This window comes from Rhopilema esculentum, chromosome 11 (assembly GCF_057945365.1).
Source record: "Rhopilema esculentum isolate cy_ngs chromosome 11, ASM5794536v1, whole genome shotgun sequence".
Lineage (NCBI taxonomy): Eukaryota > Metazoa > Cnidaria > Scyphozoa > Rhizostomeae > Rhizostomatidae > Rhopilema > Rhopilema esculentum.
The window spans coordinates 12405381-12416351 of NC_142825.1; the positions used below are offsets into that span (position 1 = coordinate 12405381).

At 39.9% G+C, this 10971-nt stretch overlaps 1 protein-coding gene across 1 annotated transcript; it reads left to right on the plus strand.

Annotated features, from left to right (window-relative positions):
• The first annotated feature begins 1203 nt into the window (after positions 1-1203).
• On the plus strand, positions 1204-1788 carry LOC148959014 (uncharacterized). Its single transcript, XM_089111422.1, has one exon. It carries the CDS (start codon positions 1204-1206, stop codon positions 1786-1788), a length of 585 nt encoding a protein of 194 aa, XP_088967548.1.
• The last annotated feature ends 9183 nt before the right edge of the window (positions 1789-10971 follow it).

A 10971-nucleotide genomic window follows, 5' to 3' on the forward strand; every position in this document is an offset into this window, starting at 1 on the left:
CAGGCTAATTTAGAGATAAGATAAACAGGCCTATTATTTCTTGTTAGATTCTATATTCATAAAATCTATGAAGTGCGCTTATTTTCATGAAATAAATTTTGGAATTGTGGATGAGAGGAGAGAAAAAGGGAGGGCGATGATGATAACATTTAGGAACATGATGCTGGCTTGATGTTAGAGGAATTGGCTCAATGTGCAATACCCGACGGATTTACATGCCAATGCAAGGGGTAACTTTTCTGGGGGAGGGGGACTAAAAGCTTTCAACTGTCACAAAGTATATAAAGCCAAAAAAAGATTTACACCAAAGTTTGCAGCATGCATTTCTTTTCCAGGTTGATTCAGAAGACAGCTGTGCTATCTTTAGGGTACAGGATTCAGGTACAGGTGTTGGGTTAAGGATTCCCATGTTTTCTTGAATAAAATGCTCTAATGGATGATAGCCTGCATTTTAAAAAGAAAATGACGCAATTCACAAGGCTGGGGAACAACCGTTCATTTCTTACCAATTCTATATCCTCTTTCAAATTTCTACAAAATATTTCAGAATTCCTCTCTCATTAACATCACCTGTCAAAGGCTCAAAACGTACCTGAAACTTTATTAAGAAATCTGTAAATAGAGTCAGGGGCGGATTTAAGCAACAATGATTGGGGGGGGGGGTGGTATTAGACACTAATTTTGGTTCCACACCCTTCAGATCACTTGTTAATGATGAAAACGCCCATTTTTAAAATTTGGTTTTCAACTTTAAGGTAAAGATGACAAAAACAGTGGCGTAGCCAGGGTTGGAAGATTGATTAGGGCAAAGAGTAGACAATTTTTGCTGACCAGATCTCTAAGAATTTGGGAAAACACCCATTTTGGAAATGCATTTGGAAAAGCTATAAAATTTTTACGTGGCAATTTCCCTTTATACAATGTCATATGTAGCGTTTTGTGTGTAACGTGTGCATGTGTGCATGTGATGTCATGTTCGAAGGCACATCTGTAGAATCATGAGTTTTCTAATGGTGTCATTAGGCAATGCTAGTTAATGACGTATTGCTTGTGCTCGTCATGTGATGACATGTCACGTTTATCAATTAATTGGAAAACCGTGATTGTTCGAAGATTAGAGAATTGGAATATGCACTAGAGACACGTCTGTTTCTGTTGTCCGTTCTGCCCGGTCATAACAAATTGGTGACAGAGGTAAAAGCAATGGCGAGTAGCATTTTGCCGGAAAAGTTTGATTCTGGTGATTTCCCGACTTGGCTTCGCCAATTTAATTGTTGTGCCTCCGCTAATGGCTGGACAGACGACCAAAAGTTGCAAAAGCTGCCGGCATTTTTGCGAGGGTTGGCGGCTACGTATTTTCATACATTATCCGATGATGAAAAAGAAACGTATGCACATTTAGCAACCAGTCTCCAGACTGCCTTGTGTCCTGCTGTCGGACGAGAAGGCTATTTTCGAGAATTTGAAGATCGTGTTTTGCGCAGTTGTGACGATCCTAGTGTTTTTCTGTGGTCTCTTCAGGAATTGCTGAAAAAGGCGGATCCTACTTTGGAAAAAGCTGCCACTTCTGCCTTGTTATCCCGACAATTTATGAAGGGACTTCCCAATACCATTCGTTATAAACTTCTTGAACATAACCCGACCCCGAAGTTGGATGATATGCTCTCCTTTTCCAAACAGTTTCTGGCGATAAGTGACAATCATGGACCTCACCCTGGTTTGTTTGCAGCCACAGATGTCGTCCCTTCACCGACATCTATTGAGGGACGGCTGGACAAGCTACAGTAGAGGAGCTGAAAATGAACAATAGTTTGTACGTAGCCACTATTCAAAAAAAAGAACCGACCTCCCAATTTGCTGGACGTCAACAGCCAGTACGCCGTGTGACATGTTACTTTTGTTCTAAAGAGGGTCACATAGCAAGAAATTGCCCCCTAAAACGCACAAGCAGGGAACAAGGACCCATTGATGGTTCGTTCAAATGCCAGATGTGCAATGGCTCGGGACATATTGCTTCGCAATGTGCGAATAACTGGGTTGTTGACAATCCGAATACTAAGGAAGGTAATCGTGTTGCTAATGTAAAAAATATTCCGAACCGATTTGTGTCGACTTTAAACTCCAAAGGGGTGGCCCAATAGAAGGCTGGGATGGTCACCCCGGATTATATATAATTGGAGACAGTACTGTTTGTAGTAATCAACAGTCCATCCAGTCTCTTACCCAGCCCTTTGTTAAGTGTTTGTTAAATGGGTTGCAGGTCGAAGCTTTAATTGATACTGGATCTGCAAAGTCCTTTTTGAGTAAATCTGCTCATGCTGCTATTGTAGAACAAAAGTTAAACAAGCTTGAGGGGGGAGATGTAGGAACTTTCAGCAGTACTGCCTCCGATCGGTGCATTTCCGTGACAGGTCAAGCCCTGCATATAACAGGAGTTTTTGAGGGTAGTGTTACTTTACATGACAGTAGTGTTTCTTACTTTCATCGATTTGTTGTTTGCGATAATATGTTATCACCGTTGCAATGTATTTTGGGTTGGGATTTTATTCAAGCAAATCGATTGCAACTAGTTAATGATAGAAGAATTTATTATTTATCTGGTCCACATGGAAATTTACCTTTAACCCCTGTTTATGAAAACAGTAAAGGGTCTTCCGAAACTTTATTTCAGTCATCTACTTTAGGCCCAGTACCTGTTAAATTAACTAGTGCTATAGTTGTGCCTCCAATGTCAGAACTTGTCATCAAGTGCAGTATTTCAAGAAGTTCCAAAAATTTGGTAGGTATGATAACATCGAATTGTGACCAATCCTCCCTTCCCACAGTCCATGTTGCTCATGTAGTTTGCTCTGCTAACAATCGTGTTGTACCTGTTCGACTTTTAAATAATCATACTAAAGAAGTTGAGCTTCAAGCAGGGCAAAAGATTGCTGAATTTTGCCCCCTTGTTAGTCAAGGAGTTGAACTGGGCACCTCGAGTTGTAGTGCTGCGACATTTAGTAAGGGTGATAAGTCTCACGAAGAGCTCGCCGCAGCAATAAGTTCCTCTCTATTGCCTGAGCAAAAGGCTTCCATTCTGGATGTGCTATACCGGTATTCAGAGGTATTTGAGGATACTTTAGGCCATTCTTCTGTTGTTACTCATTCTATTGACACCGGGAATGCAGCCCCTATTCGCCAGCACCCCCGACGTCTTCCATTTGCATACAGGGAAGATGCTCAACAGCAAATCGCAAATATGTTAAAACAAGGGGTTATTAAGCCAAGTACTAGTGCATGGGCATCCCCAATTGTTATGGTTAAGAAGAAAGACGGTAGTTATCGATTTTGTATTGACTATAGACGCCTTAATGCAGTCACTCAGCGAGATGCACGCCCTCTACCACGAGTCGATGACCTTTTAGACTCTCTTCAGGGTTATAAGTACTTTAGTACTTTAGATCTACGCTCAGGGTATTGGCAGCTTGATGTCAACCCGAAAGATAGGCATAAGACAGCTTTCGTTACTCCTCAAGGATTGTGGGAATTCGTTCGCCTCCCTTTTGGATTGTGTGGAGCTCCGTCAACGTTTGACCGAGCCATGAAAATTATAATGTCAGGGTTAAATTACGAAAGTTGTCTGTGTTATTTTGACGATATAATTATTCCGTCAATAGATATAAATCAACACTGCGAGCGTTTAGAATTGGTTTTAGAGAGACAACAAAAGGCAAACTTAAGAGTTAAAGCTTCTAAATGTCTTTTTGGTGCAGATAAGGTTGTTTATCTAGGTCATACTGTTTCTGCGGAGGGAATTCACACTGAACCGAGCAGACTTGAAGCAGTTCAAAAAACGTGCCCCCCAAATAATGTGGAACAAGTGAGATCCTTTCTTGGATTGGCTGGGTATTACAGAAAATTTATTCCCAATTTTGCAACTATTGCGGCCCCATTGACGAGTTTAACCAAAAAGGGTTGCAAATTTCAGTGGTTAACGGTTCATCAGCGATCTTTTGACTTATTAAAACGGCAGTTGTGTAATGCCCCAATACTTGTTTACCCTCAGTTAGATGCACCATTTATTTTACAGACAGATGCTTCAAATGTTGGGTTGGGAACTGTATTAACCCAGAAAGATAGTTCTGGAGATGAGCGTGTTATTTCTTACGCTAGTCGTGCTTTGACTGAGAGGGAAAGAAATTATTCGGTTTTTGGAAAAGGAAGCCTTAGCTGTTGTTTTTGCTACTCAACACTTTCGGGTGTATTTACTTGGCCAGAAATTTAAACTTGTTACCGATAATAATGCTCTAACCTGGCTACATAAAATTGAGCCTAAAGGTAGGATAGCACGCTGGATAATGGGTTTACAGGAGTTTGAATTTGAAATATCCCATAGGCCTGGGAGGGAAAATGCTAATGCTGATGCGCTGTCTCGGCTAGTTGATACAGAAGATAAGCATAGCGTGGAAGAAATGTCTGACAAGTATACTACTTGTTTTGTCAAGTTGACACCTGAGTTGAATTTGCACCAAGCTCAGTTAAATGACCCGGACATTGCTATAGTTGTAGCTCTTAAGGAACAACGGCTACCTAAACCCCCTCTTTTTGTATGGAAGAAAAACGAAATTTTGCGCACTTTGTGGTATTGTTGGGATGAGTTATTTCTCTCAGACGGCTTGCTTGTTAGAGCTATTTCGACAGGTCAAAAAGTGCCCCGACGTGTGTTTGTCGTTCCACAATCTGTCGTAGGCCAAATTTTACATAGCCTTCATTCCGGGCCGTCTGGGGGTCATATGGGAATTACACGTACTTTATATCGTATTAAGCAACGCTTCTTTTGGCCAAAAATGCAAGAGTGCGTGAAAAACTATATCACATCTTGTTCAGAATGTATGCAAAGTAAACTGTTACCTAACCAAGGGAAAGCTCCACTTACGCCCATTTTGGTAGGTGAACCCTTCGTATTTTGGGCTATTGATTATATGGGCCCACTTCCAGAGACATCAAGGGGTAATAAACATTTGTTGGTTGTCTGAGATCATTTTACTAAATGGTGCGAAGCATTTGCAACTAAAGATCAAAAACACAAACGGTAGCTAGGCTTTTAGTCTCAAAGTTGTTTTCTCGTTTCGGTCCCCCCGATATATTGCATTCTGATCAGGGACAAAATTTCGAGAGCAACTTAATGCACGAAATTTGTCAAATTATGGGAATAAAGAAATCCCGTACGACTGCATATCATTCACAAGGGGATGGGCAAGTGGAAAGGCAAAATAGGACATTGCAGGAAATTTTGTCTTCTTTCGTGAGTGGACATCCTGAAAATTGGGACTTGTATGTTGATCAGGCTGTTTATGCGTATAATACCAGCCGGCATGAAACAACCGGGTATTCCCCCTATGAATTAGTTTTCGGACGAGAGCCAAGGATGCCCATAGAGGTGGATTTAGGAGTGCCTTTGCAAAATCCCCGGAGTCATTCAGAGTATGCTCGTGAGGTTAGACAAGCCATAAGGAATTCTACTGAGATAGCACAGAAAAATTTATATGCAGCTAAAAAAAGGCAGACTCTGTATGCTGATGGGAGAAGTAAAGAGTGGAAGCCCTTTGAATTAGGGTCATATGTGTGGTTGCTGCGACCAAAAAAGTGGAAATTTGGGAGGAAGTGGGTAGGCCCATATAAGGTTCTTGTTAAAATGGGTGTTAATTATAAGGTGGAGTCGCAGCACGGAAAAGCCATGGTTGTTCATCATAATCAGTTGAAACCTTGTCCTTTGTCTTTTAATGATGAGGGTAAGGACATTTGTCCAGTTTCTGAAACACCAGATTGTGAAATTGTAGAGCAGGATACTGATGATGACATGGACGAAAACCCTGGGGAAATAAGAAATCAAGTTTATGTACGCCCCCCAAGATTACGTCAGGTTGTTAATCCCCCTTTAAGGTGTGGTGATTATGTTTCTCATTAGGCTTGCTCTTCATCGAGAGAGGGGAAGGTTTGTAACGTGTGCATGTGTGCATGTGATGTCATGTTCGAAGGCACATCTGTAGAATCATGAGTTTTCTAATGGTGTCATTAGGCAATGCTAGTTAATGACGTATTGCTTGTGCTCGTCATGTGATGACATGTCACGTTTATCAATAAATTGGAAAACCGTGATTGTTCGAAGATTAGAGAATTGGAATATGCACTAGAGACACGTCTGTTTCTGTTGTCCGTTCTGCACGGTCATAACATGCGGCTGAACATATTCTACAACTGTCTATTTCCTTCACCATTCCTCTAATGTTTATATCCTGAATTGTGTAAGGCGAGGAAGAACTACGTGTAAGATGTGATTTTCCAAAGTTGCTATCAAATATCTAGACATAGTAAACAGTATTCGAAATTTTTAAACCAAGTCCCTTCTCCTTGGAGTAAAATCCACGAGAAGCGTTTCAGAATCCAGTTTTTTTATGGATTGGATTGCTATAGCATTTTAGTTTATATTTTATTGGGAATGTCTCAAGAACGTGGAGGACTTTTTTTTACAAATCAAAAAACGAGAGGAAAATGTTGAACATCGTGTAGAGATATAGAGGGTCTCCTGAGAGCGCAGCGAGCAGAAAATTTTTGCGACGACGGTCTTGAAACAACGTTTACCAAAAGACACAGAATTATTGGGGAATGTCGCACCCCCAACACCCCCCCCCCGCTAAATCCGTCCCTGAACAGAGTTGCAGGCAACGCTAGCTGACACTTTTGTTCTACCTGATTCAGAAGACAGTTGTGCTATCTTTAGCCTACTACATCAATATTCGTTAAGGTCGATTTAGTGCACTTGAAGTCGGATCTAGGGATCCAGGGGTTTTAAAAATAAAACTAATTCGAGTTCAAAATTTTCAAAGTGTAAGCCAAAAATATTTTTTTGAGATAAAGCGCTTGGCGGGCCGGATAAAAACGTGCTGCAAGCCGGCCCGCGGGCAAAAATGGCGGCTGATCTAAACGATTAAAACGGGTTGAAAATTACAAGAATTGTAAAGGACGTAAGTAAGTCCTCAGGAACTTTTATTCACCTGGATAAGAGACTCTGGAGAATTCCTTGTCCTTGCGAAAAGTAGCAGTTTTTTATGTATTTTGCCTTTGTTTTGCCTATTTTCTTATCGCCCTGCAGTGCTTCCGGCGTCCCTGAATGGTGTTGTGTAATTTTTATTTATAGACAGAAGGAAGTCGCAAGCTGGAATCTTCCTATTATCTTTCTAAAATACTTCTAAGAAATCATTTTGTGGATTCCCCATTTTCTATCTTAACCAATCAATTCTCTTGCTTGATACGGGCGCATGCGAAGTGAGATTATGATGCGCTCCTGCCCTTATCTGCGAAGTATTCGTGCAAGACTCGGATCTGGGGAAGTAGCAGGCACGGAAGAAAGAAAGCAAGAACTGTAAGGAATAACCGTTAATTTTGCGAAAAAGAAATATAGTTTTTGTTGGGGCCGAAGTGGAATTTTTCAGACGGTCGTCTCGGCACGACAGAATGACTGGGGCGGGCGGCTCTCAATGTCCGCAATGTGAGACCGTTCTGGCTGAGGGATCCAGATTTTGTCACCTATGCGGTGCCCCTTTGAATACACAACCAAAGGCAGCAGCAAATGGTGAGAATTTATTTCCCTGAGAATTTATCTACAGAATTTCCCTTGGCAATTTTTAAAAGGCTTCGAAATAGGACAACTGATGCTTGATAATTTTCACTGTACAACATTCATATTCAGTCCCGGCTTTAAAACATGTATGGCCTTCCGTTGCAAGGCATTAAAGTGTTTCTTTTTGCATAGTTTTATGTAGCTTTTGGTGCCAATTGACAGTGTTTTTTACTTCTTATGATATTTTTGAAACAATAAACACGACTGCTTCAGCGCTTCGTCTCAAATTTCAAATATAGTCTCATGTCCCGACCTGAACAATCAGGGTGCGTGCAGACAAGGCCGCTGAGGGGTTTCTGAGTGAGGGACGGGCAAAACTAAAAGATCAGGCAGTTCTTGCAACCAGGGTTGCCAATTTGGCAATTTGGTTGCCAAAATTGGCAATGTTGGCACTTTTTCATGTTGTTTGGCAACTAAAAATTTAGATTTGGCAACTGTCTAAAGTTTGGCAATTTTTTGGCACTTTTTGAACATTTTCTCTTCACGAGTTTGTGACATTTTCTTAGTATCTTTTCGTGACATTCTCCCTTCAAATTCGATAATATTCCGTTAATGACACCCTGTGCCTCTCCCTGACACTTCTCGAAGTTTCATTCACTTGACTTGGGTGACCGGAACAAAGTACTTACATCTTGGTGTGACCCTGTGATGTCGGCAACTTTGCTAATGTTAAGGTGTGGTGTCGGTGATAGGAAACAATGTGTAAATATTTCAATAGAACAATGATTTTTTATGTCTCTATCAACATTGCCGATCTTGATTCTCGGACATGATAGTTAACTTTGGGCCTAAGTACGCATGCGTAACCTGTTTGGCAACTTTTGGCAACTTTTCAAACAGAATTTGGCATCTTTGGTCCCAGGCCACCTGGCAACCCTGCTTGCAACCATACATACCCATTAGATTAGTTTAGTTTAAAATACTTTTCTGAATATTACTTGATGTTATTTTCTTCCAATCGTTTAAAATGTTTTACTATTTAATACGCACACTTTTGTTGTTTTTGATTAACTACATTCTCAAAATTAAATAGAATTCGTTACTTTACGAGACATCCTAAACCTCGAGCCTCCAGGCCAATCGACTCTCAGCGGCCATGAACACATGGGGCTCCCACTTCAACTTGAAGTCTTCAAGCCTATCTGTTACATAGCCTCCCAGTTCAATGCATATTTTTCTTGCATGTTGCCAATCTTTTAATGAAATGGAATTATTTTTTGTTTTTTTCCTTTGTGTAAACTCAGGTTCCGAAAAGGTTTCGAAAACAAATGTTCACTTGACCATGCAAGGGGACCGCAAAAAGGGACTTTCCCTCTTAATGGAGACTGCATACCATAATTATTCCATTTTCTTTGTCTCCAAAGTTAAACAATCAATCATGTGCTAAAAAATTTTAAGCCAGCAAATTCATCAGTGATGTGCTGGCAAACAACTATACTTGCTTCAGGATGGGGGGGGGGCTGGGGTGCACGAGAAGGATGTGGTCGATGTCTTGAGAAAAATTGATAAGAAGAGTTGGTAGTTGATGAGATAATCTTTTGGTGGGATAAGGAATGGTGGGATACAAAGGAGAACATTGATTAACAATAAATAGAATACTGGTGGGTTTGACAGACTAAAAGGTTGCAAAAATATTGTCTTCTAGTCAACCTTCAAGTTCATTGACAACTAAAATTGACAACATTACCACTGTCCCTAGTGATTTACTAAGAATTGATCTTTGGAGTCGCCATCAAGCTTTAAACTTTGGCCTTCTGTTACTGTATATTTAACTTCTCTTGATACAATAGCACACCTGCAGAACAGCATACAAAAGTTATTGATTTATGGAGCCTTGTATTTTTCAAAACTTTTCTGTGACTGTAGAATTTTACAAAAAAATTCCAAAAACAATTGATGGCACAGGTTGAACTTTCCAAATGTCTAAAGGAAACAATTATGATATCTTCCTTTTGCACTCTGGACATCGTTAGCAATTTTTGCAACATTTTTCAATCATTTTGCTCCAAACATTAAGGATTTCCCAATTTTTTGTAATGAGTTCCATATCATAATATCAAACACAATTTTACAAACAGTCTTTAACTCAACTAACTACCAACTACAAACATGCGAAAATACATAAACAAGTTTTTGTTAAGAGATCAACTTCTGTGCAATATAGCAATGTGGATTGACACTTCATGTGAAAGGGCTACACAGTGACATTGTTTTTTTTATTATGTTACTAAAGATTGCTTTCTTAAGACTTGTCACTGGAATACATGGCACATATGCATTTCTTCACACATTGGAAGGCTTTGCCAGGATCCATATGCAGGTGATAAGAAATCATATTGTCACCAATGCAAATGTAAATGCCAAAAGCTGATATTCATTTTTCAGGTGAGAGGGGGGGGGGGAAGCAACAAAGTTTTTATGGTTCAGATGTTTCTGCTTCAATCAGGGGCTGTGTGGCCAGGGGGCAGGGGGGCCATGGCCCCCTCTGTTTTCAAAATTTGAGGGATTTTTGGAAAAATTGTTGTTTTGTCAGAAAATTCTCAGCTTGAGCTCTGGGTAATTCTCAAACTTTTGGCAACATAAAAATGATTTCTCAGGTTTTACAGATTTCTACCATAGAGTGATTTGCTGCTTGGATTTTGTCAGATAAAATACAAATCTTCAAGGGCCAATTTTGGTTATAGAAATTGGTCAATATTTGTCATAAATCATATCTTTATTTGATATTGAAGACTGGGACAGCGCTGGTTTGTGAAAATTTTGTCCTAGATTTGAAAATTTATGCAGTTTTGTCGTGTAAGGTAAAGCAGGAAGAAGTTGATCAAAACCATCGCTTACCCACGGTGGATATTCAATTTAAGAATAAAATTTGATCATCAAAATTTGCTTCAAATACTGCAATTTCTGGCAAATTTGAAGCAATAGGTTATGAAAAAGTTTCACCTTCCACAGCAACCATGTGGTCGCTTCAGGTATCAACTTCTTCTACCCTTGTCTTAAGCTACAGATGAGAGAACATTCACTGTCAGTATGAAGAAACAGCGACAAGACAAAAAAAATGCATTTTAAATATCTTTCCAGCCAAGGCAAAAGTTAAGAGTCTTTCTGCCCTGACTCTGCAAATGCTTCTATTTGAGTAAAATAAATCAAAGAAATTTTGTCAAAAAATCTTTCTTTCTTCTCCACTCTAGAATTCATTTGCCACGATACCCCTTGCTGCGATTGCTCAAGCTACTAATGAACTATAAAACAGATTTTGAGTTTTAGATCTGAGTGTGTAACTTTGTGGCTTAACAAATTCCCTAAGGGAT

Coding starts and splice junctions, on each gene's coding strand:
- LOC148959014 (XM_089111422.1), top strand. CDS start 1,204: ATGGCGAGTAGCATTTTGCCGGAAAAGTTTGATTCTGGTGATTTCCCG.